The 27,670-nt window shown below is 44.5% G+C and overlaps 1 protein-coding gene across 2 annotated transcripts in view; it reads left to right on the forward strand.

The window, feature by feature from the left end:
• Positions 1 to 27,670, forward strand: part of gdpd2 (glycerophosphodiester phosphodiesterase domain containing 2) — a 78,074-nt gene that overhangs the window by 13,999 nt on the left and 36,405 nt on the right. The window contains exons 2-6 of one of the 2 annotated variants that reach the window (XM_033030641.1): positions 1,826 to 1,946; positions 3,673 to 3,822; positions 7,298 to 7,401; positions 9,870 to 9,963; positions 15,208 to 15,267. In XM_033030641.1, the coding sequence (XP_032886532.1) occupies positions 3,730 to 3,822; positions 7,298 to 7,401; positions 9,870 to 9,963; positions 15,208 to 15,267 (351 nt within the window). In that variant the 5' untranslated portion in view covers positions 1,826 to 1,946; positions 3,673 to 3,729. The remainder of the gene's footprint in view (positions 1 to 1,825; positions 1,947 to 3,672; positions 3,823 to 7,297; positions 7,402 to 9,869; positions 9,964 to 15,207; positions 15,268 to 27,670) is intronic. The other variant, XM_033030642.1, reaches the window with a different exon arrangement.

The raw sequence follows: 27,670 nt of genomic DNA on the forward strand, positions 1-27,670 counted from the left end.
GTGTAAGCGAAGGGCCCCGACCATCCATCGGCCTGTAAGTAACGCCACCGAACTCCAGTGGTGCTGCCTGACCCATCGAGTTACTGCAGCACTTCGTGTCTCCTTTTGTAACCCAGCGTCTGTGATGTTTTCGACATGGATTATAGTGTTCACCAGTGAGGATTAGGGCGGCGCAGCGGTGGAGTTGCTGCCTTTACCCGCTTACTTGCGCTGGAGACGCGGGTTCGATCCCGACTACGGGCGCTGGTCTGCGGGAGTTTGTACCTTCGCCCCTTCCCCGTGACCGCATGGGGTTTTCTCCCACACTACAAGGGACGTACAGGTTTGTAGGTAAATTGACGGTGCACGTGTAACTTGTCACCTAGAGTGTTGTTGTGGGGGTCGTGTTAATGTGCGGGGGTCGCTGGTCGGGCTGGGCCGAAGGGCCTGTTTCCATGCTGTGTATCTGTGTTCCTGCTTAACTTTCTTCTCTCCCAACAGCCTATTTACAATTAAAGAACCAGAACTGCAAATAGCTTGTTTTCAATCTAAAATTATATCTCTGATGTGCAAACTAGATAGTAGATCTTTGAGGGGGGGGGGGGGGGGGGAGATAGGATGAGGGGAAAAATAAATTAACATCAGTGCTGGAAGGTGCTTGATGGTTGGCACAGACTTTGTGGCCAAAGGTAGACAGAAATGCTGGAAAAACTCAGCGGGTGAGGCAGTATCTAAGGAGCGAAGGAAATAGGCGACGTTTCAGGTCGAGACCCTTCTTCAGACACCCTTGTGGCCAAAGGTTCTATGATTATATGTGTCTCAAAAGCACAGAGTTTAAGGAAAGATTTACCAGGAACCTGAGGGGCAACTTTTTTACACAGAGAGGTGGGTATATGGAATGAGCTGGCAGAAGAGGGAGTTGAGGCAGTTACTATGGCAATGTTTAAGAAACATTTAGACAGGTACATGATTAATACAGGTTTAGAGGGATATGGGACGGACGCAGGTAGGTGGGTTTAGTGTTGATCGGTGTGAGCAAATTGGGCCGAAAGGCCTGTTTCCAAGCAGCCCCAAAACATCGGTACAGGAGTTCTTCAGGACAGTATCCTAGTTGTTTTCAGCTGCTTCATCAATAATCATCCTGCAATGATAAATCGGATAAGGAGATGGTTACTTAAGATTGCATGATTTTCCATCCATTTGCAACTCCACAACAAATAAAACTTATGCAAGATAGATATACCATTCGGGCATGGGCTGAGAAGAGGCTAGTGTCATTCGTGCTATAAAATGCTAGGCAATACCATCTTCAATAAATCTTCAAACCACCCCCGACACCCCATTTAAGCGAAATGAAGTTTCCCTAAAATCCCCATAACATACATCAGATAACTCTATAGAGCTGAGGGATCGAAGCTGTGGTCTGTGTAATATGTATAATTCAACCAGACACGGCCAAAAAACACTCAACTAATGCTTAAACCAGTTTTTGTAACATTTTGTATGAATAATCTGTCTTCCTCATTCCCATAATAATATTGCACAACCTAAGAGCTTCTGGGGTTTTCATGTGAAAAACTATGTTGAAATAATTTAAACTACTGGCTTTGATGTATGACAAACTGGCAAACATGTGCCCGGTTTGCTCAAGTGCAAACATGATGTGCGTAACACCATTTCAACGTTCATGTATTACCCGTCTCAATCCTGGTAAAACTGGAACTGCAAAATATCTGTATGCAAAGGTGCCCCACCCAAGGTGTGTGATGGAGAGGAGGAGGAGGGGGAGGGAGCAAGATTTGTGGAGACTGCTTTCAACATAAGACATGTCCCCAATGCTATATAGGCTACAGGCAGAAGAAAAGTTTACTGGAGCAAATTTCAACAAAGCAGCAGCACATTAGATTGCAGCTTAGATCAAAAGAGAAAGCCGCACATCTGCAGTTTGATTTCTTCATAACAGCACAGTGAGTATATAAATGCAAATTAATTTTCTTTGATGACAAAGAGTAAGAAGGAATTGTTTAATGTATTACACCAAAGGAGTTACCCTATTTTGTCTGAACTGTGAAAATAGAGAAGCTTTTCCTTGCACAGATACATTGAGTGCAGTAATTAATCGAAACGAAACTAATTAGCATATGTTTTGTTTAGAGTATCTCTAAATTAAACTAAACTAATCAGCGTTGCAGGTTCTATGTAGGAAGGAACTGCAGATGCTGGTTTAAACCGAAGCTAGACACAAAAATGCTGGAGTATCTCAGGGGGACAGGCAGCATCTCTGGAGAGAAGGAATGGGTGATGTTTCGGGTCGAGACACTTTTATATACATGATGGTTGCAAATTAATATCTCTGAGAAGCACAGCAACGCTGAATGCATGCCTCACTTTAACACCCCTTTTGATGGAACTTACAAAACATGGCACAGCCCTGGAATGAGTAAAACAGTACTTTCTATTTTTGAATATCAATTCAATATGTGCAACCAGAAACAAAGTAAGTTGAGACTAGAGTTACTCACATTTATGAATTAAGAAAATTGAATTAATTGATGGAATGAATAACAATACAAGCCCAGCAGGAGGAAAGTCAATAGCTTATGAGTAACTTGGAAAAAAAAATTAAGCTTCACTTAATTAGCATGCAGAGATATCTGTACAGGGAATCCAATGATGTGATATAAAGTCATGGAGTTATAGAGAACAGAAATAGGTCCTACTTGCCATAACAAAGTCATAGAGCTGCACAATGTGGAATATGGCCCTTCAGCCCTTCTTGTCTATGCCAAACAAATTGCATATGGGACTAATCCCAATTGCCTTATAACCATATAACAATTACAGCACGGAAACAGGCCATCTCGACCCTTCTAGTCCGTGCCGAACACGTATTCTCCCCTAGTCCCATATACCTGCGCTCAGACCATAACCCTCCATTCCTTTCCCGTCCATATAACTATCCAATTTATTTTTAAATGATAAAAAATAATTTGGCTCATATCCTGGTAAACCCTTCCTATCCATATATCTGCGTGTCAGCTTATCCATGCCTTTCATGATCTCTTACACCTCAATAAGGCCAACACCTCAGCCTCCATGCTCCAAAGAAAAAAAGTCCCAGCCTATCCAATCTCTCCATATAACCTAAAGCCGCAAGTCCAGGTAACATCCTGGTAATTTTTGTTGCATCCTTTCCAATTTTATTGTATCCTTCCCATAACTAGCTGTTCAGAACAGCACACTACTGCAAGTGTTGTCTTATCAACAACTTGCAAAGCTTCATCATGATGGCTCAACTTTGTACTCCAAATCCTTTCCCAATGAAGGCAAATGTGTTCAGTGCCTTCTTCACCACACTGTCCACGTAAGTCATCATTAACTCCCAGATCTCTCTGTTTTGCAACACTCTCCAGGGCTCTGCCATTTACTTTGCAAGTCCTTCCCTGGTTTGACATACCGAATTGCAACACCTCATAGTTGTCAGAGTTAAATTACCATTCCTTGGCCTACCTTCCAAACTGATATTTATTCTGGTTGAAATTAAATCCCAAAACTTCAATTGTCAGCACTTCTGCCCCATTTAATTTTCTAAAATGCAACAGTGAATGAGATATAATAATTCCACTGATCTAATGGAACAGAATATTTTATTCTAACATGTTAATTTATTTATTTACCATTTTCTTCCCCCAGGATAATAAAGTTAATGCCCGAGGACTGGAGACATTGTATTTAAAAGCGGAGAGACAGATGTCGCGTATGTTGAAGAAATATTGTTTAACCACTATTACTGGCATTTATGGTTGCCAATGGAAGAAAAAGCAATCAAAATCCAACAAAAAGGTACAATTCTGACCTCGAGTAATAATTTGTGAGACATAAGAACTCTTTGCTAACAAAGGACTGAGATAGAAATTAGCAGAGTTCTTCACTGAGCATATTCATTGTCTGGTTAACAGATGCTAAACCTTTTATGATTTTAATATGAAATTTTGGTTTGGAAAGAGATGAAACTAAAAATGCCAACAGATGTTTTTAAGAAAAAAGTGGAGCTTCAGAACCCTGCTCTCAGCATTGAGTCAGTAAAGGGCCTGTCCCACTTGGGTCATTTACGCAACATCATTTACGCGTCACGACGCGCGCGTGGTGACGTAGGTAGTGACGCGCGATCGCGCGCAGCACCTCAGGATTTTGGGATTCACAAAATCTTCGCGCGCCATCTGCGTGACGTGCAAATGACGCCCAAGTGGGACAGGACCTTTAGAGTGCACTATAATCTCATTCTTGCGGTTGCGTTTGCATGGCTCAACGGCTATTCTTTCTAAAGAAAGCATGTTTCAGCCTAGTATTAATTCAATAACAAGTGTGTATCACTGCTTTATTCTTCATAAAGCATATGTTAGGCTGTGCAGAAGCTTCTTTGTAACATGTCCAACTGTTGCCTTCCTATTTACAGAATTTTCAAGCTACATTTGCTGTTGCTGTTTTAGGTCATTTTCCTTGTGCTTGCATTTGTATTGCTCTTCAAATATTGAAACAGCTCAACAGCTGTTACATAATATGGAAACTGGAGCACGCTACTTAGTCCCTCAATCCTGTCCTACCAATAAATTAGATTATGCATATCCTATATGTTAGAACAGAACATCACAAGGTAGAGCACAGGAACAGGCCATTCAGCCCACAATGTCTTTGCTGAACATAATGCCAAGGTAAACTAAACACATCTGCCTACATATGAACCATACCCCCTCCAGACTGCATATCCATGTGCCTATCTAAAAGCCTCTTAAATGCCACCATCATTTCTGCCTCCATCCCTGGCATTGTGTTCCAGTCATCCACCACCCTTTGTGTAAAAAAAACTCACCCTGCACATTCCCTTTAAACACTGCCCCTCTCACCTTAAAAGTATGCCCTCATGTGCAGCCATTGCGACCAGAAACAAAATGGGTTGAGATTAGTGTTACTCACTTTTATGAATTAAGAGAATTTAATTAATTGATGGAATGAATAGCTGTATAAAAATTCCCACTGCTCAGCAGGATGTAAGTCAGTAGCTTATGAGTAACTTGAAAAAATTAAGCTTCCCTTAATTAATTAGCATGCAGAGATATCTTTCACTTTGAAGAGTACCCCATGATGTGATATAAAGTCATAGAGTTATACAGAACAGTAACAGGCCCTACTTCCGACCACAGAGTCACAGAGCTGACCAGCCCACCTTGTCCGTGCCGACCAAACTGGCATATGGGGTTAGTCCCAATTGCCTGCATTTGGCCCAGATTCCGGTAAACCCTTCCTATTTATATATCTATATTTCAAATATCTTTTAAAAGGCAGCATTCTGGTAAACCACTTTAGAACCTCCTCCAAAGATTCCACATCCTTCCTGTTATAAGGGAACCAGAACGGCAAGCAATACTCTAAATGTGGCCTGACCGAAGTCTTCTAGAGCTGTATCGTGACATCCTGATTCTTATGCTCAATGTGTACTTTAACCACATGTGATTTTTTTTTTTTTCTATTGCAAATCTCAAATTGTGGGATACAGAGGCAAATAAATAAATGATGGGTCTTCGTCCCAAACATTATGGAGTGCACTGAAGAATCCGCTGGTTCTTGATTCCCCTATTCTGAGTAAAAGACTGTGCATCTACCCTGTCTGATCCCCTCATGATCTTATATACCTCCATCAGATTACCTCCTACTCTACTGGGAATACAGCCCTAACCTGTCCAACCTCTCCCTATAGCTCAGGGCCTCACCTTCTGTATATTTTTCTCACACCCTACTAGTGAGATTTTAATGCCTCACACAGGTAAGCTGAATATTCCTCTATGATTTCTTAAGCCTGCTTTAGGGCATGTTGCACAGGAATAATTATATAGACATTTGTTGTGCTTTGAGACGTGCAAATCTGCAGTTAACCATGAACATGTCCATTTCTGTCAGAATTATTTGAGCATCTGTGAAGATCTACGCTTTCATCGGCCACATTTGGGCTTAAGGTTTTTCTAGTACTTTGATACATGGGCTTTTGATTAGCCATCTTTTACAAGAAGAAAAGTAGCTCACTCTACAAACTGCAACATTGTCCTGCAATGGTTATGGGCCTGTCCTGCAATGGTTATGGGCCTGTCCTGCAATGGTTATGGGCCTGTCCCACTTAGGCAATTTTTCAGGTTGGCACTGTAATTAAGTGGCTTGCACAGTGTATGGTAGGTCCTTTAAAAAAAAAAAGGGTGGGGGGGAAGGGGGGAGAAGGAGTGGAGACAACTTTTAAGAAGCCAGAGATACACGGCTGTGAAGGTCTGCGGACATTTAACAAGGTCGGTTATCCTTTGTTCTGAAAACTACTGCTTACGTTTTTTTTCCCCAATGAGCCAATGAAATTCACCGGTCAGCACCGACCACAACTTACAAAAACTTCCGAGAACCTTCGACCTCCTGGAAACCCATTAGGACCTCCTTGCGACCCACCTACGGCTCGAGAATTCTCGCTACTCTCCATGGCAGCTTCATTCTAGTCACCGCTAATTTTTCAACATATTGAAAAATTCATGGCGACCATAATGAGGCCGCAACGTTCCCAGAATGCGGGAACTCCTCACGAACATGAAGGCGACTCCCCGGCAACCACCCGCAAACATGTGGCGACCATGTGGCGACTGCATAGTCTCCTGCAGTCGCCTAAGTGGGACAGGCTCATTAGATTCAGTGTTCACCCATTTGAGGGGTGCAGACATGGTTACTCCCAGCTGGTGTGGTACTCATGAAGTTCATTGAAAATAACCTGCATTAATGGGGAAAACACTGTTATTTTCACCCTGTAAGCATTACATTCTTGTACAGTGTAGGAAAAACAACAGGACATGGACAAAATGCCATGGACAAAATGCATGTTTCCATGTGCAATTGAATATCTAAACTCTTGTCATATGTGTCAATACAGCTCACCCCGTCCAAGACACACTGGTCAACCTAAGGAGCACCTTCAGCAACAGACTGGTTCCACCAAGATGCAGTACAGAACGCCACAGGAGATCCTTCTTCCCTGTGGCTTTCAAACTGTACAACTCCTCCCCCTTCTGCCGTGGGGTAGACTGACTGCCCCCCCCCCACACACACACACAATCTTTGCACATCCCCAATCCTTCCACTCATCATTTTAATTTTATGTCTCATGTATCTTGTGTGTTATGACTGTTGGCAGACCAATTTCCATTCTGGGATAAATAACGTTTTATTGTATCGTTCTACATATAGAGGATTGTTTATATATTGTTTTCTAATTGTCCTTATTCTGTCATTGCAGAGAGAGTCTATCTGGTTTCTTGTCCTGTCTTGTGGCTTCGCACTCAGTATTTTCTGGTTTTATTGCTGGTGGGCTCTGCTGAATGACTACAGCAATTTAAATGAGTAAGTGTGAAATTATTCCAGCATCTCTTCTCTCCATAGATGCCGCCACATCTGCTGAGTTTCTCCAGCCTTTTTTGTCTACCCAGCCATTCTGGGACACACCTGCTGACTTTAACTCAAACTCTTTTCTACTGCTCAGCATCATAATCCATCCTTCAGACTACTCTTTCTCAAAGAAGCGGAATTCTATGAATGCCATCATCTGAATAATTATGGTGATGCTAAGATTAATCAAAATATTTATCACTGTGATTTGCCTCACCATCGCATGGCTTTATATTATAATGTTTGTTTATGTCCAGAATAACACTTCTCAGATCATAACTTAGGATTTGGATTGCCAAATTTACTAATAATAAATTGACATAACTAGAGTTAAAAAAACAATAATTACCTATAATGGTACAAAAGAAAGCTGTTTATCCCCTTGAGTCTATGCCAACTGTCAATAGAGAAATCCTGTCAATTTATTTTCCCTACTGCCCAACAAATTGTTTGCCATACGATTTCTCCAATTTCATATTGATTGATTACTGCTTTTCCCATGCAACAAGTGTGCCAAATCCTAATCACTCTTTGCATAACGATGCTTTCCTAGTATATCCCTGTATCCCTGACCTATGAGTCTGTGCTCCCTGCTCTGTTAAAGGAACTAATAAGAAGAGCCAGCATCTCCTCATTTACCAATATACAGTAATATGCTGAATGCAGCTATTCTCCCTTGAAACTTATTTCATTTCAATACAAATCTGAACTAAGGTTGCTGCTGAATTTCTGATTGAACTGGAGGATGTTTTGCTGCTTGCTATGCTTTTCAGAACTGGCAAGCTGCAGATGCTGGTTAATACACAAAAGGACTGCTGGAGTAACTCAGCAGGTCAGGCAACATCTCTGGTGAACGGACAGGTGACTTTTCTGAAGAAAAGTCTTGACTCGAAAGGTCACCTATTCATGTTCTCCAGAGGTGCTGCCTGACCTGCTGAGTTACTCCAGCATTGTGTGTCCTTTTGTGATTTTGTTGGCTATCCCTGGTTACAGAAAAAAATAATGGAACAGAACGCCATCTTCTTTTCAGTATTTCCAAGAGAAGCATATCCAGCTCAGAGTTTTATTTGCCTAAGTCCTGATCCATTTGAAGCCTGTCACACCCTGTCTTTGGCTTTGTACCAATCTTTAGTTTCTCAAAGGAACAGGAGGTTGACTTTTGATGGTCTACAGACCGCTATTGTTTAATCAAGTTTCATGATTAACTGTGTGCAGTTGGTTCCACAAATTGTTTTTATTTACCGCCACCCACTACAAAACCATTATTGGTATACCCACACCATCGTCTAGAATAAAGTTTTCTTTATTTTTAAATTGTCTTTGATCTTAACAAATTTCTAGCAGAATTTGGATTTTAATTTTGATTTAAATAATGGTTATGTAATCGAATTATTTAAATATGTTTGAATTGTTTTTTAAAAGTCTTTGATTATCAGAATATATTTTATATAGTAAAAACCCTTTTAAGTGTAGCAGGCTCCCAAAACATCAAATGGGGGTTCTAAGGTTGAGGCATTAGGATCCGTTGCCAGAGGTTTAGTTGCTACACACGCCCCACCCGAATACCTGGAATGACTGCAGAAGCCAGATGTCAAGGTCAAACAGTACAGCAGAGTTGTCAAAGGTATGTGTGGCTAAGGAACAGCGCAGGGAGTGATGGGGTGTAAAGCAAGTGAACAAGTCTGCCGGACCAGATCGAACACAATCCAACCAATTAACATAGTTTCGACAGCTCTTTGAGAGATACAATTGCAGCTTAATGAAAATTATTTTCAATTGTTTCTCTATGAGATAACATTCTGATGTTTTCCAATAATCTACCATTCCAATATTCTTTTTTGGTTCTCACATTTATTTTAAAGAGGCCTTCTTGATGTCGCTTTGAACAATTTATTATACTGCTACATTGCGATCCCCTGGTCTAACACCATAAAGTTCAGTCTCAACCTGAAACGTCACCTATTCCTTTTCCCCAGAGAGGCTACTTGACCCGCTGAGTTACTCCAGCTTTTTGTGTCTAACTTCGGTGTAAACCAGTATCTGCAGTTCCTTCCTACACATAAAGTTCAACCTCAGTTATATTACGAAGAATAATTGGGCATTTGCCAGAGAATATTTCCCCCCGAGTTTGTAATTTACCTATTGTAGCCTTACCGAATGAATTTCAAATCTCTGCAACTGTTGGAGACAAAGAGGTCTTCTGCAAAACAGCCCCATGGTTTTAATTTGGAATAATTTAAAATAAATGAGAGAACCAAAAAAGAGTATTGGAATGGTAGATTATTGGAAAACATCAGAATATTATCTGATAGACAATTGAAAAGCATTCACGAAAAAATAGGCTGCAATTTACCAGGTACAATGTGCATGTCATACATGAAAGAATATTACATGAAAAATAACATTGTGCTTTTACTTTATAGACATTTCTTTGGATTTATCCACCGATGGTTAGATTGGTCAGTAATTCTACTGATTTTGGCAGCCACCATCTTTAGCTATTTGTTTCTGCTCATGGTAAGTTTACTGATAAATCAAGGGGCGGTTTTGTGAATTATTGGCATATGAAATGAAATTTAATGGACACTGATGGAGTTATCTATATGCAGCAGGTCAGACAGCATCTCTGGAGAACACGGATAGGTGACGTTTCGGGTCGAGGCCCCTCTTCAGGCCGGCCTCAAAGAAACATCACCTATCATGTTTACCTGAGATACTGCCTGACCTGCTGAGTTCCTCTAGAACTTTGTGCCCTTTTGTGTATTAAACAGCATCTGCGGATTTTGTTTCCACATACAGTTGGGATCAATGCTGATGTTCTTCAAGTCCATTTTATGCCCTTGCCACATTTGACTGTCTTATCGATAAAAAAAATCCATCTGCGCTTCATATAGGCTAAACCTGGCCCCATGATGCCCTGTTGGCAAAGAGTTACGAAGACTCACACCCCTAACAGAGAAGATTTTTTCCTTATCTCAGTCTCAAAATTTGATTAGATGAGACTTTTGTGAGTTCATGCTCTGATTCTCGACTCTCCCAGGAAGCATTCTCTCAGCATGTATCCTGGCTAGCCCACCAAGAATCTTATGTTTCAATATGATTGCCTCTCATTCTTCTGAATTCCAATGACTAGAATCCCAACTGTTCAACCTTCCTTAGAGGACAATTCATCCAGACCTGAGCTCATACTAAAGAACTTTTTCTGAGGTGCCTCAATTGATGTAACAATTTTTCTTAAAGAAAGGGGATCAAAAGTTCACTCTACTCTAGAGGGGGTCTCCATACCACTTGTACACCTGCAGTAAGTCTACTTTGGTTTTATACTCCAAGACCATTAAAACAAGGCCAACATTCAATTGGCCTTTCGTAATGTCTGCTGCATGTGAGCGCCAACATTCAGTGCTTCATGCGCAAAGATCTCTATGTGTTGCAGTTCTCAGTATTTCACCATTTCTCCTCCCCAGCAACTCTTTCTCCTCCCCAGCTAATCTCTGCTGCGGGGTTCCACAAGGTTCCATCCTTGGCCCCATTCTCTTCTCCCTGTATATGCTCCCCTTAGGCCAAGTCATTCAAAGGCACGGCATTTCCTTCCATTGCTACGCAGACGATACACAACTCTATCTCCCCCCTGAAGCCCAAAAACCAATCAAATCTGTTTAACCTTACCCACTGCCTCGAGGATATAAAGTGTTGGATGGCCCAGAACTTCCTCCAACTAAATGAGAGTAAGTCTGAGGTCATCCTTCTCGGCCCCTCGGACTCAATCAAAATGATAGCAGGCAGCCTTGGAAGCCTTACCCCACTACTCAAACCTCACGTCAAAAACCTTGGCGTAATATTTGACTCAGCACTGAAATTTGACAAACAAGTCAATGCCGTGGTAAAAGCTAGCTTCTTCAAGCTTCGGACGATAGCTAAAATAAAACAATTCCTCCACTTTGATGACCTCGAAAAGATCATCCACACATTTATCTCCTCCCGCCTAGATTAATGCAACTCCCTCTACACTGGCATCAGCCAATCTTCCCTGTCCCGCCTGCAACTGGTCCAAAACGCCACAGCGAGACTCCTGACGGGCACCCGAAAAAGGGACCACATCACCCCGATCCTGGCTTCTCTCCACTGGCTCCCTGTGCGGTTCCGTATATATTTCAAGACCCTCCTCTATGTCTACAAAGCCCTCAATGGGCTTGCCCCCTCCTACATTAAAAATCTTCTCACCCACCACTCCACCTCCAGGTCCCTCAGATCGGCCGACTTGGGGCTGTTGAATATCCCGCGGTCTAGGCATAAGCTTAGGGGCGACCGCGCCTTTGCGGTTGCAGCTCCTAGACTGTGGAACAGCATCCCCTTCCCATCAGAACTGCCCCCTCCATCGACTCCTTTAAGTCAAGACTAAAAACTTATCTATACTCCCAAGCCTTTCCTGATGTCCACTGAGCGAGGGCTATATGTATTTATGTATGTAGTTTGTTTGTTTATACTATTCTTATAACAAATGTAAAGCACTTTGGCCAACGAGAGTTGTTTTTTAAATGTGCTATATAAATAAATCTGACTTGGCTTGACCATTTAAATAATAGTTTCTCCTTCCAAAATGGATTGTTTTACATTCTCATTTATATACCTACTCACCTATTGTGTCATCCACACATTTGACTACCTTCACTCACAGAAGTATAATTTAATCACTAGCATATGTATAACAGCTGCAACACTGGCATTGTTCCCTGTGACATCTCCTGAAAATTAGCCCCACGGTTAACTCACTGCTTCCAGCCTTTTAGACAATCTGTATTCCTGCTAATATATTATGCCCAATACCATAGCTCTTATTTAGTCCTTCGTGAGAGACCTTGTCAAATGACTTCTGGAAGTCCAAATACAATAAGTCAACTGGTTCTGGTCTATTCAATCCTGTCAACATTTCCTCTTAGAAGGTTTAATAAATTGGCAGACGTGATTTCCCCTTCACGAACCCAAGGCGGATTCTGCCTGATTAGATTATACTTTTCCAAATGTGATACTATTTGTTCTTTAAACATTTTTCCAAGAATAAGTATCATGCTAATTAACCATTTATCCATTTTGTCTTTAAAAAAAAAAAAAAAAAAATTGGGATAGCATGAAAATAGAGCACAGGGACTGGCCCTTCTGCCCACAATGTCTGTGCTGAATATGATGCCAAGATAAACTAATCTCACCGGCCTACATATGATCCATATCCCTCTGATCTGTGCATATCCATATGCCTATCTAACAGCTTCTCAAACACCACTGTCATATCTGCCTTTACCACCACCCCTGGCAGTGCGTTCCAGGCACCCACCATCTAAAAACCTTACCCTACACACCTCTTATCACCTTAAAGCTGTGCCTTCTATAACATTTTCATCCTGGGAAAAGGATTCTGGCTGTCTTTCTCTCTCACAAATTTATAAACTTCTATTATGTTTCCTCTCACTCTCTGACCCCCCAGAGAAAACAATCCCAGTTTGTCCAACCTCCTTATAGCTAATACCCTCTAATCCTGGCAGCATCCTGGTGAACCTCTTCTGCACCTTCTCTAAAGCCTCCATATCCTTGGAGGAACCAGGATGGCACACAATTTGGGCAGCACAGTGGCAAAGCAGTAGAGTTGCTTCCTTACAGTGCTTGCAGTACCGGAGACCTGACTATGGGCGCTGTCTTTTTTTACGGATGCTGAATTTGTACATTTTCCCCGTGACCACGTGGGTTTTCTCCGAGATCTCGGTTTCCTCCCACACTCCAAAGACATAGAAGTTTTTTGGTTATTTGGCTTAGTATAAATGTAAATTGTCCCTAGTGTGTGTAGGATAAAGTTAATGTGCTGGTTGGTGCGGACTCGGTGGGTCGAAGGGCCTGTTTCCGCACTGTATCTCTAAACTAAACTAAACAATACTCCAAATGCAGAATAACCAAAGTTCTATAAAGCTCTTATGTCATTTCCTGAGTCTTGTACTCAAATGCTACTCTATTTTCTGGTGTTGCTATTTTCCGAGAGCTATGGATTTGGACTCCAAGATCCTTCGGCACGTCAATGTTGTTTAGGGTCCTGCCATTAACTAAATATTTTCTCTTTACATTCGACTTCCCAAAGTGAAACCACATAGTTGCTCATATTGCCCTCCATCTGCCATTTCGCCACTCATATCTGTAAATGATCTATATCCTGCTTTATCCTTTTACAGCCTTCTTCATTGACTGCAACTCTTATTGCGTTGTTTGCAAACTTAATTATCAACCCATGTACATTTTCGTCCAAGTCATTTATGTCAGCATAAACAAAAGGTACCAGCTCTAATCTCTGTGGAACAACAATGGTCACAAATCTCCATCTATAATGACACCATTCTACCACTACCCTATGCCTCCTGTGGGTAAGTTCTGAATTCAAACTACCAAGTCACCATATATTACATGCATCTTAATGTTCTGGAATACCATATCATGAAATTTGATCAAATTTCAACCTGTCTTGGCATCCAAGGTCCCTTTGCCTTACCATCCTTGCCACTACTCCTTATTGGAACATGCCAATTCTGAACTTTAAGCTGGTTGTTAAACAACTCCCACATGTCAAATATGGATTTACCCAATAACATCTGTTCCCAATTTACTATCCAAGCTTCTGTCTAATAATGTTGTTCTTTTCTGTACCTCAATGTATTACTTTCACCCAAGGTCCAGACTTACTGTTATTCATAACTGTCCTAAAATTTAAGGAGTTGTGATCACTATTCCCCAAAAATTCTCTCCCACTGAAATGCCAGTCACTGGCCGAATTCGTTTCTCAATACAAGGTCCAATATGGTTCTTCCTATAATTGGTCTATCCACATACTGTTTCAAGAAACCCTTTTGGATACACCTAACACATTCTACCCTGTCCAAACACTGAGGAAATCCTTGTTTGTTCTTTGGGTGACCTTGCTTTGGTTCTGATTTTTCTGGTATTCTAATTTAAATTCCAGATGAAATAATGTGAAATCCATTCAGGGAACTGCAGAAAAATCATAGAAACACTTCGTCATCGATCTTGCATGGTACGGGTAATAACATGTCACATTTAAGAGGGTTAAAACTTGTCACACTTTTATTGTACCAAAACCCATGTAGTTGGAAGTAAATAAACTGTCCCACTATACCTGTACTAAAACATATTCATTGCCTCAGACATGGATTTACATACTTGTAAACCATCTGACCCACTCGATTACACTCTAAGCTGTAATTAATTCCCCCAAATTCATTATTCTGTATAGAAACCATTCAAATTCTACAATTTAATTCCAGCTTGTGAAATTCTATATATTTATGTTCATATAATTTAACAGCACATATTAAATAGAACTCTGGAATATCACAAATATGGAGCCTGGCATCAATTCTGAACATGTTTTTAAATAACAACAGGATATGCAAGATGTATAATATTGGATAGTTCAATATAGATGATATACATTAGTAATTACTGAAGTACTCCTGGGTGTAGAAACAAAAGTTTGATGTTCTGACTTGGGGACAGAAGTGAACAGATAACACATTGTACTGAATAATGCAATCTTAATCTATGATTTTAATTATTTTGAAACCAGTTTTTAAAATTGGGCATCGATGATTATCATAATACTTCATTGGTGATTTTGACTGAGGACTTCCCCAATTACTGTAGCACTGATACTGTTCAACCACCATGCAAGCAGTGTTCTTATTAATTATTTTTGTACTGTTGTTTCAGATACTTGCAGTGTGTCACTTTGTTTTGCGTGAACCACTTTATTTGCACTGGATTAACAAGGTAAATGTAACAAGATCAAGGTAACATTAACAAAGTAATGCAAAACTCATAACAACTGTCTGGATTTTATGCAAACAGTCAACGTTTTGTCTTGAAGTCAATGGACAAAAATTATAACCATTATTGACTTCCCTTACATTGCACTCGAGCTCCTGTATCTCTTCTGTGAGTGAGCGGCCTTGTGAGTGAAGTGCCCTGTGAGAAAAGTGTGAGTCTTTGGCTCGAGAGTCTTCGGAGAGGAGGCTGAGGAGAAGAGACTACGCAAAACACTGCAGAGGGAGAGACGAAAGAAGGAGATGTCAGGCAAGCTGATTCAGTGTGATGCTTGCAGTATGTGGGAGGTCAAGGACACCGCTGGTGCCTCTGGCTGCTACAAATGCGAAAAGTGCATCCAGGTAGAGCTCCTGAAGGGCCGTGTTGGGGAACTGGAGAAGCAAGTGGATGACCTCCGGTTCGTCCGAGAAACGGAGTCGTTCCTCGACAAGTCCTACAGTACGATTGTTACATCTAAGGTACTGGAAGAGAGAAGGTGGCAGACAGTGAGAACGGGAGGGAAGCATGGAATGCCAACGTCCCCGGGGGTTGTACCTCTTGTGAACAGGTTCACCCACTTAGAAGCTGTCGGGACAGAAGAGGTGTTTACACTGGGCGGCGGACTGGCTTGTGATGCGAATAGGGCTGTTGAGCCAAAACCAAAAAGGCCTAAAGCAGGCAACGCCATTGTAGTAGGAGACTCCATTGTGAGAGGTACGGACAGGGGTTTCTGCGGCAACAGACGGGATGCGAGGATGGTGTGCTGCCTTCCTGGTGCCAGGATCCAGGATGTCACGGACAGAGTGCAGAAAATCCTCAAGGGCGAAGGTGAACATCCGGAAGTGGTAGTGCATGTCGGCACAAACGATGTCGGAAAGAAGGGGATGAATATTCTGCAGCGTGACTTTGGAGAGCTCGGAAAAATGCTGAAAAGCAGGACCTCCAGGGTTGTTATCTCCGGTTTGCTTCCAGTTCCTCGTGCTGGCGAGAGCAGGAACGGAGATACGGGACCTGAACGTGTGGCTGAGGAACTGGTGCACGGGGCAGGGATTTAGATTCTTAGATCACTGGGATCTGTTTTGGGGTAAGGGGGAACTGTACAAAAGGGACGGATTGCATCTTAACAGGTGTGGGACCAGCATTCTGGCAGGCAGGTTTGCCACTGCTACACGGGTGGTTTTAAACTGAATAAGGGGGGTGGGGTGTCGAATGGGCTAGTGGAGGATGGAGTTAAAGGGAAAGGGTTTCTTAAATGTGTGAGCGTAGAGACAGAGGGGTGTAAAATGAGGGTAGAAGCAATAGGTAGCAAGGTGAAAAGTAAAAGTGGCAGGCCGGAAAATCCAGGGCAAAAATCAAAAAGGGCCACTTTTCAACAAAAGTGTATAAGGGGTAAGAGTGTTGTAAAAACAAGCCTGAAGGCTTTGTGTCTCAGTGCAAGGAGCATTCGTAATAAGGTGGATGAGTTGAATGTGCAGATAGCTATTAATGACTATGATATAGTTGGGATCACGGAGACATGGCTCCAGGGTGACCAAGGCTGGGAGCTGAACATCCAGGGATATTCAATATTCAGGAGGGATAGAGAGAAAGGAAAAGGAGGTGGGGTAGCGTTGCTGATTAGAGAGGAGATTAACGCAATGGAAAGGAAGGACATTAGTTTGCAGGATGTGGAATCGGTATGGGTAGAGCTGCGAAACACTAAGGGGCAGAAAACGCTGGTGGGTGTTGTGTACAGGCCACCTAACAGTAGTAGTGATTTGGAGATGGTATCAAACAGGAAATTAGAAATGCGTGCGACAAAGGCAAAACCGTTATAATGGGTGACTTCAATCTACATATAGATTGGGTGAATCAAATTGGCAGGGGTGCTGAGGAAGAGGATTTTTTGGAATGTATGCGGGATAGTTATCTAAATCAACATGTAGAGGAACCAACGAGAGAGCAGGCTATTTTAGACTGGGTATTGAGTAATGAGGAAGGGTTAGTTAGCAGTCTTGTTGTACGTGCCCCCTTGGGCAAGAGTGACCATAATATGGTTGAGTTCTTCATTAGGATGGAGAGTGACATTGTTAATTCAGAAACAATGGTTCTGAACTTAAAGAAAGGTAACTTTGAGGGTATGAGACGTGAATTGGCCAAGATTGACTGGCAATTAATTCTAAAAGGGTTGACGGTGGATATGCAATGGAAGACATTTAAAGACTGCATGGATGAACTACAAAAATTGTTCATCCCAGTTTGGCAAAAGAATAAATCAGGGAAGGTAGTGCATCCGTGGATAACAAGGGAAATCAGGGATAGTATCAAAGCGAAGGATGATGCGTACAAATTAGCCAGAAAAAGCAGCATACCGGAGGACTGGGAGAAATTCAGAGACCAGCAGAGGAGGACAAAGGGCTTAATTAGGAAAGGAAATATAGATTATGAAAGAAAACTGGCAGGGAACATAAAAACTGACTGCAAAAGTTTTTATAGATATGTGAAAAGAAAGAGATTAGTTAAAACAAATGTAGGTCCCTTGCAGTCAGAAACGGGTGAGTTGATCATGGGGAACAAGGATATGGCGGACCAATTGAATAACTACTTTGGTTCCGTCTTCACTAAGGAAGACATAAATAATCTGCCGGAGATAGCAGGGGACCGCGGGTCAAAGGAGTTGGAGGAATTGAGTGAAATCCAGGTTAGCCGGGAAGTGGTGTTGGGTAAATTAAATGGATTAAAGGCCGATAAATCCCCAGGGCCAGATAGGCTGCATCCCAGAGTACTTAAGGAAGTAGCTCCAGAAATAGTGGATGCATTAGTAATAATCTTTCAAAACTCTTTAGACTCTGGAGTAGTTCCTGAGGATTGGCGGGTAGCAAACGTAACCCCACTTTTTAAGAAGGGAGGGCGAGAGAAAACGGGGAATTACAGACCAGTTGGTCTAACATCGGTAGTGGGGAAACTGCTAGAGTCAGTTATTAAAGATGGGATAGCAGCACATTTGGAAAGTGGTGAAATCATTGGACAAAGTCAGCATGGATTTACAAAAGGTAAATCATGTCTGACGAATCTTATAGAATTTTTCGAGGATGTAACTAGTAGCGTGGATAGGGGAGAACCAGTGGATGTGGTGTATCTGGACTTCCAGAAGGCTTTCGACAAGGTCCCACATAAGAGATTAGTTTACAAACTTAAAGCACACGGCATTGGGGGTTCAGTATTGATGTGGATAGAGAACTGGCTGGCAAACAGGAAGCAAAGAGTAGGAGTAAACGGGTCCTTTTCACAATGGCAGGCAGTGACTAGTGGGGTACCGCAAGGCTCAGTGCTGGGACCCCAGCTATTTACAATATATATTAATGATCTGGATGAGGGAATTGAAGGCAATATCTCCAAGTTTGCGGATGACACGAAGCTGGGGGGCAGTGTTAGCTGTGAGGAGGATGCTAGGAGACTGCAAGGTGACTTGGATAGGCTGGGTGAGTGGGCAAATGTTTGGCAGATGCAGTATAATGTGGATAAATGTGAGGTTATCCATTTTGGTGGCAAAAACAGGAAAGCAGACTATTATCTAAATGGTGGCTGTAAAGGAGTGATTGCTGACACACTGTGACCTTTACTGGTAGTTTATTATAGCACATGGCACACACGTCCCAGCACTGACTGCATCCAGCCTTCAGGCGTACTGGGACCTAATGGGAGGAACAAAGGGAGGATACTACAGTTATACTAATATGATGGGGCGTGGTTAGTGGTGATGAGGTAACTACGTTATAGGTTGCATGCATAACCCATCTACATCCTTTCCCTTACAATTCGAACAAGTTACTACAGTAGCAGGTTTATTATACAGAACCTGCAAAGCTAAGCATATTCTCCGTAGCGAGCCGGAGGTTTTACAATCCGACCCGAGCGAGTGCGCACAGCACCTTCACCCTCCCCACCAGAAAGAATAGGAGGAGGGACAGGAGCAGAAACAGGAGGGGGAGAGAAGATGGGTGGGGAACCCAGCTTGAAGGGGGAACGGAGAGGCACAGGAGAGCCAGGTGAGAATGGAGGGGTAGAACGAGCTGAAGTTGGAGAGAGAGAAGACCTTGCAGGGGACAACAGAGCCTGGGGAGCAAAACCGGGAGGAGCAGGGGGGGCTATCCGAGGCAAAAGGACCGACCGTGGCGTGCAGGGAGCAGATGGTACGTTAGTGGAGGAAGGCTCGACACGCGATGGAGGGGTATACGGAACCGCAGGAGGTGGTTTGGGCTCGTTAACCGCCAGCAGGTGCTGGCGGCTGCGTCGGTATACAGTCCCTTCGAAATCCACGAGGTAGGACCGTGGCGCGCTGTCAAACCCGACGACGGTGGCAAGTCGGGAATAGCCGGTGGGCGTCTGCAAACGGACGACCTGTCCAGGCATCAGTGGCGAAAGAGGGCGGCAGGATTTATCATGCGATCGTCGCTGGATCTCGTGCTTCTGGGCAATACGTTTCTGGACATCAGCAGGCTGCAGGACTTTAGGCATCAGGGACTGCTGGGCAATAGGCATCGGAGGGCGGACAACTCGGGACATGAGTCGCTGGGCAGGGGATCCCATGGTACTGTCTCTGGAAATGTTGCGAAGGTTCAGGAGACCCTGATAGAAATCCCCGTTCGAGAGACGGGTTTGTTCAAGCAGGTGCTTAGCGCTGCGGACCGCCCGTTCAGCTAGACCATTGCTCTGCGGGTACTCCGGGCTGCTAGTGAAATGATTAAAGTTCCACTTGGTGGCAAATGCTCGAAACTCGGCGCTGGTGAACTGGCGACCGTTGTCTGTCTGCAGCCGGACAGGGGAACCAAACGTGGCAAAGTGGCGGCGAAGCTTGCTGATCACCATCTCGGAGGTGATGGCAGGGAGGAGGTCCACCTCGAACCAATTCGAGTAAGAGTCTACTAGCACAAGGTATTGCCTCCCACGCCAGTCGAAGATATCGGCCGCCAGAGAAGACCAGCGCATGTCAGGGGCAGGCTGCTGCAAAAGTGGCTGTCTTTGCTGATGCGGGGCAAGCGAGTGACAGTCCGGACAGGAATCCACCCTGGCCTGGATGTATTTAGCCATGGCCGGCCAGTAGTACTGTTCCTGGGCATGTGAGATGGTGGCATCCGCCCCAGGATGACCCATGTGGGCGGCATCAAAATACAAGCCACGCAGCGATTCCGGGATGACAACTTTGTGTCCTTTGATAATAATACCGTCCCGGAGGACTAACTCATCGCGGACCAAAAAATAGGGGTGGACGCTGGCAGGCAACGAATTCCGTTTGGTGGGCCACCCCCGCTTGATGACAGCAGCAAGCTGCTGCAGGTCGGGGTTGTTTGCGGTGTGTTCAACCAAGCACTGCAGCTGGTGAGAAGGGACGAAGTTGACGTTCAGTACCTGTAAGTCCGACCGCTCGAAGGGGTGCTGGTCGCAGGAGCCACATGCATCTCGGTGCCCCTCTTATATACGATTTTAAAGTCAAAGCGCTGTAGCTGCAGCATCATCCGCTGTAGCCTGGCAGGAGCGCAGTGTATTGGTTTGTTAAGTATCGTTACCAGTGGCTGGTGATCCGTCTCAACGGTGAACCTGGTGCCAAATAAGAAGTCCTTAAACTTCGAACACGCGAAAACCACCGCCAGCAGCTCCTTCTCTATCTGGGCATAGAGCTGCTCTGTGTCCGTCATGGTCCTGGAGGCATAGGAGATGGGCAGCAGCGAGTCACCAGCGTGGGGTTGCAGGCAGGCAGCACCCAGACCAAATCGAGAGGCATCGCAAGTGACCACGATCGGACGCAGCAGATCAAAAAACTTCAGTGTAGGTGTGCTGACCAGCCTCGTCTTTAGCAGATCAAATGCCTGCTGGTGGTGCGGAAACCATGCCCAGGCAATGTCCTTCTTTGTGAGTTGTCTCAGGGGTGCGCTCAACTCGCTGAGGTCGGGGATAAACTTCCCCAGGTAATTCACCATACCCAGGAAGCGCTGCAGACTGACAGCGTCTGTCGGGGCGGGCAGCTCAGAGATTGCGCTGGTCTTTTGCGGGTCTGGCTTCAACCCTTGGGCCGTGAAAACGTGGCCGACATATGTGACCTCAGGCACCCGGAACTTGCACTTTGACCGATTGAGCTTCAAATTAATCTGCCGAGCACGGTACAAAATCCGATGGAGGTTGTGGTCATGTTCGGCCACATCCCTCCCATAGACCAGAATGTCATCCACAATAATAGCGCAGGGCAGACCTGCGAATAATTGTTCCATAGAACGCTGAAATACCTCGCTGGCAGAGTTGATGCCGAACGGCATCCGTAAAAACTTAAACCTGCCGAAGGGCGTGCTGAACGTGGTCAGGTCCGTGCAGCGTTTGTCCAGTGGTATCTGCCAAAACGAACTTCTTGCATCGAGGACGGAGAACACAGTAGCTTGTCACACCTGGGCGGCAACATCTTCGACAGTCCTCATGGGGTAGTGGGGCCGTTTAATCGCCATATTTAAGTCCTTAGGGTTGATGCATACCCGTATCTCATTTTTTCCTTTCTTCAACGTGGCGACCAGGGTGGAGACCCATACGGTTGGATCGCTGACAGCCTCCAGCACTCCCATGTTGACCATGTCCTTCAGCATATTCTCCACCTTGCCCTTCATGGCAAAAGACACTCTGTGGGGTGGACGGATCACAGGCTCCACAGATGGGTCAGTCGCGATCTTGTACACCACCGGCAGCTTCCCCAACTTGTCGTCAAACAGGTCTGGGTACTCACATAGTGGATCCATCACGGGTTGCACCTCGTGGACCGTACGGGCAAACGACACCAGCCCAAGATCCTGGCAGGCCTGGTTGCTAAGCAACGTCACACAGTCACTGTCCAGAATGAAGAAAGACAGGTCCTGGGAAGATTCCTGCAGCACGCAGTGGAAAGTTGCCCTCCCCACAGGTGTTAGTTCCTCTCCCCCATAGGCACGCAAAACAGAGCGGTCTGCAATCAGCAGCTCATTATTCCTTATCTGGTGGAACAGCTTTGTTGACATTACGTTCACTTTCGCCCCCGTGTCAAGTTTAGCAGAGAAAGACTTATTGTTTACAGTTATGTTCACAGAAGGATCGGGGAGGCGAGATCGGCTGTGGAGGAGAGTGTAAATACTTACATCTCCCGTGGAAAAGCTGAGCTCAGAGTCGGGGGCAGCGTCAACAGAGGGCTGAGAGTCCATCTCGCTATCAACTTGCAGAAGGTTGTTTAGGAGTTGTCTGGGAGCTGAGGGAACTTTCCCACGGGATCGGCAGGCAGCTGCAAAATGGTTTCTTCTCCCGCAGAAATTGCAGGTCTTCCCGAGGGCTGGGCACTGTGATTCTGAGGAGTGCACGTAGTTGCAGTTAGGACACTTTTTAGATCTTGGGTCCCGTGGTGTACGAACGGGCCGCGGTGGAGGGCGAAAGTTGTCCTTCATCCGTCGTTGTCCAGCAACACCAGTTAAGTTTATGGCTCGGTTGTCAGACCCCCTCTGTCCATGAGTAGGGGTGACCACTTCGGCAATGCGGCACGCATGCATTGCCTGAGTCAGGGTTAGGTCGGGCCGTTGCAGCAGGTCGGTGCGCAGCTTCTGATCGATCATACCGGTAACGAGAATGTCCCTGGTAAGCTGGTCGCGCATGGTTTCGAATCGGCACCGCTGGGCAAGGTGCCGTAGGTCGGCAATGAAGCATTCAACAGGTTCATCCGGCTGTTGCTTGCGTGAGAAGAACCTGGCCCGCTCCAGTATACGGTTGGAGGGCAGGTCACATATCTCCGCGAATTTGCGCAAAAGACATACCGGGTCGTCGGCCGATTCAGCTGGCTCGACCGGTTGGTCATTGTCATCCAGTACCGCTGGTTCGTAGACAAAGGCTTGGGCTCTCTTCATTGCGTCGGGACCGGCCAGGTTGAGCAGGAGTGATGCTTTGACCGCGGCTGGGTCGTTCCGGTGCGCAATATTGACGTAGTGAGTGTAGTCCATCACAAAAGTTGTCCATCGTTCCGCAATGTCAGCGTCGAAGACAAGGGGAGATGGCTTTCGGCATGAGGATGCCATGTCAAGGAAAACCCAAAACTGGGCACTAACGGGGACAAAATAAATGAAAACCGGTAAACGGGAAACGCGAGTTTTAAACTTCTGACGCCATGTAAAGGAGTGATTGCTGACACACTGTGACCTTTACTGGTAGTTTATTATAGCACATGGCACACACGTCCCAGCACTGACTGCATCCAGCCTTCAGGCGTACTGGGACCTAATGGGAGGAACAAAGGGAGGATACTACAGTTATACTAATATGATGGGGCGTGGTTAGTGGTGATGAGGTAACTACGTTATAGGTTGCATGCATAACCCATCTACAGTGGCCGACTAGGAAAAGGGGAGATGCAGCGAGACCTGGGTGTCATGGTACACCAGTCATTGAAAGTGGGCATGCAGGTGCAGCAGGCAGTAAAGAAAGCGAATGGTATGTTAGCTTTCATAGCAAAAGGATTTGAGTATAGGAGCAGGGAGGTTCTACTGCAGTTGTACAGGGTCTTGGTGAGACCACACCTGGAGTATTGCGTACAGTTTTGGTCTCCAAATCTGAGGAAGGACATTATTGCCATAGAGGGAGTGCAGAGAAGGTTCACCAGACTGATTCCTGGGATGTCAGGACTGTCTTATGAAGAAAGACTGGATAGACTTGGTTTATACTCTCTAGAATTTAGGAGATTGAGAGGGGATCTTATAGAAACTTACAAAATTCTTAAGGGGTTGGACAGGCTAGATGCAGGAAGATTGCTCCCGATGTTGGGGAAGTCCAGGACAAGGGGTCACAGCTTAAGGATAAGGGGGAAATCCTTTAAAACCGAGATGAGAAGAACTTTTTTCACACAGAGAGTGGTGAATCTCTGGAACTCCCTGCCACAGAGGGTAGTCGAGGCCAGTTCATTGGCTATATTTAAGAGGGAGTTAGATGTGGCCCTTGTGGCTAAGGGGATCAGAGGGTATGGAGAGAAGGCAGGTACGGGATACTGAGTTGGATGATCAGCCATGATCATATTGAATGGCGGTGCAGGCTCGAAGGGCCGAATGGCCTACTCCTGCACCTAATTTCTATGTTTCTATGTTTCTTGGGACTGAACACTTTAGTTTCTCACTGTGGTTTTGCAAAATCAAGGAATCTAGCTGCCAGTGTCCTGATACATTTAATGCAATTGGATGGGTACAAAAAGGTGCTGATGAATATAGAGAAGCAGGAGCCAGAAATGATAGAGCAGCTGAGAAAAAGATTAAGAATAGATAGGAGTGAGCAACAGCATAAAATGATGAGAAGGAAAAGATAAATTGTCAACCGGAATGTGGGGAGACAAGGCATAGAATGTTGAAATAGAGCTGTGAAATGAATGGAATGCAGTCTGTCAGACTAAATGTGGAAAGAATTGTGGAGACAGATAAATTGTTGGAAATTGAATTTCAAGTGCACTTTGTGTTCCATCAAGTTAAATTGCATGGCTCCATGTGTATTTCGTTTACAAACCAGAAGTGCGTAGAGAGGCGTTGCTGATGTAAATACTCGTGCAGTAAAGGGCCTGTCCCACGAGCATGTGACCTGCATGCGGCAAGCGCGACCAAACCGGAAGCGGGGGCCGCGCGGAGGTCGAGTGATCCCCGTACAGGACCGGTCCCACCAGCACGCGCCTGCATGCGGCGAGCGCGACCAAACCGGAAGCGGGGGGCCTCGCGGAGGTCGAGTGCGTGACATGAAGTTCGAGCGAAGTTCGCGCATGACATACGGCGTCAAGACGCTGCGTATGCCCGTCGAGGCGGTGCGTACGGCGTTGAGGAGGCTGCGGGCTGGCAGGCCGTTGCCGCGCGAAAGATTTTGAACACGGTCAGTTTTTCAGAGCCCCGTGCGATGTTGGGACCAGCTCCGCACAACTCCATACAGCTCCGGCGATCAAAGTGGGACCGGCCCCGCGAGGCCGGTCGGCTCAAGCGACCACGTCAGGTCGCGCTTGCCGCATGGAGTCGCATGCTTGTGGGACAGGCCCTTAATGAATTGACAAAGTCCTGGCAAATTCGCAACGTGTGAACTCAAGCAGCAAGAGCATCTTCCTGGCAAAATACCAACCTATTAGTGTTCCCCAACTCTTACCTCTACACACACCACACCCACGCCTGGACTATTTGAAAGGTTCTTTATGGCTCGCATGATCTTTATGATCTTTATGAGTCAGTAGGCACCTTGTGTTAATTATCTTATCTGAGGAATTCAGAGTAGATTTTATTTAGACCTGGGATGAATACTGAAGGTCTCTCATTTGTCATTGCATGGTGTTTTCTCCAGTTATGTGGACATTGTCTCTGACCACAACCCCACAACATTAGGAGCAGGAAGAGAAGATAGGCAGAGAAAGAGCAAGGAATAGGTAACGATGAAAGATTCTCCCTGGATATGCTGTGAGGGCAGGGTCAATTGCTTTTCAGTTCATGGGGTCTTCATTAACTGAAGAAAGAGTCAGACAAAAGGCAATTTGTGCCTGCATGGGTACACAAAAATGCTGGAGAAACTCAGCGGGTGCAGGATTTGTGCCTGCATGTTGTGCCTTATGAGCAGACATGTATATTTAATCGCATTATCATTGCTTATGTACTGGGGGTTACCATTAACTGGAAAGTAACCAGGGACATAGCTGCAAAACTCATTGGTGGCTGGGTATCCTGTAATGTGAACATAAATGTTGACATGGCAAACCCCTTCTGTTACCCATAAGGCACAAACCAAGTGTTGCAAGAGTATCTATATCTATCTATCTATCTATCTATCTATCTATCTATCTATCTATCTATCTATCTTCTAATCTATAAAACTCTCGTGCCATCCGTCCGGCTGCCGTCCGGCTGCCTTTCTGCCTTTTGATTCGTGCCCGATACTCGCAGATGTCCAATCGGAATGGCCGATGCTCGCAGATGTCCAATCGGAATGGATCCATTTACATGTACGGCTGCCGGCTGCATTTCTTCCTTTGATTCCTTGCCACGCCGGATCCAGACGCTCAATCTCCGAGATCTTTTCCATTTCGGTAGAGATTTCGCTTTTCTTTCTAAGTATCCACTCCTCATTACATTTCGTCGTGTTTAAGTACACGTTTTTAATCACATCCTTCTCCCCCCAGCCCCCAGTATTTCACAAATAAACTGGCTTCTCACCCATTCAAGCAGCCATTTCAGCTTCCAACACACTTCGAAACAAAGTTGCAAGACAGGAACACTCTGAACTTTTCACTGCTGCAGCAGGCAGGGGAGGTGCAATTGGATTTTTTTTTAATCCACTGCTGAGGGAGGCAGGGGAGTGCTGGAATCTTACATTTGGGAACGGCTTCAGTTCCATTGGAGGAGACGAGTGCATGGTGGAATATTGGCTTGGGGGATAACACCATTGGGGGAGCAGACCCAACGGGTCTGCACTTGGTCTAGTATTCTCTAAATGTCTCTAGAAACACAACTTCAACATACTAAAGAAGCTTGACGTCATTCAGGACAAAGAAGGACAATATCTTGACTACCTTTCCTATTAACCATTGCTGTTGCATGCAATCAATGTGAGTGTAGTGTGTACAATGTAGAAAATTAATAACATCAGCTCATCAATTGAGAAAACCATGATGTCAACCACATAGCAAGAGAATACTAGTATTGCTTAAGTGTTTTACCAACTATAAAGTGATCTTTAAATCTCAAATCATCTTGACTTGAAAAATACGGCTATTTTATGGGTCCTGGGTGAAAACTCTAAATGCAAGCAGAGATCTGGGACACCAGTTGGTTGGTTCCGTAAGTGAATGTGAAGCCATCAGTTGAGAGGCAGGGATCTAAAAAATATTTCACAAAATCTTTCTGTCATTTAAATAGTTTTGCAGGTTACATTAATGCTATTCATGAAAGCTGCATAAAAAGCAAGAATTTCATTTGTGATGATCACAAGATTGTTGTGATTGTGTTATGTCGCAGGTTCTTACAGCTTTCAGCACGTAATATTTGCAGCCAGATATGCAACAAGGCACATATCACACTTCCAGTTGGAACCTCTTGGACGTTTATTGTATCATGTTAAGGTAGTCAACAATTGGGATCCTTGAGTTTTTAGCTGATGTTGACAGCTAATGAGCCCTAGTTCACCAATAGTCAGAACTATCTGAGAAACAACATAGTAACTATTTCACAAGTCATCATTGGAATCATGAAGGATTTACTGCATTACAAATTGTAAAGTATTTGTAAAATAAAGTTGAGACCAGGCATCATGTGGTGAGCGGAATGTAAAGGTCAATAGTGGCAGGCACAGGAATGGAAGACTGGAGATGAATTATGGTCAATTGAGTGGTTGA

The sequence above is a fragment of the Amblyraja radiata genome, chromosome 12, assembly GCF_010909765.2.
Source record: "Amblyraja radiata isolate CabotCenter1 chromosome 12, sAmbRad1.1.pri, whole genome shotgun sequence".
Classification (NCBI taxonomy): domain Eukaryota; kingdom Metazoa; phylum Chordata; class Chondrichthyes; order Rajiformes; family Rajidae; genus Amblyraja; species Amblyraja radiata.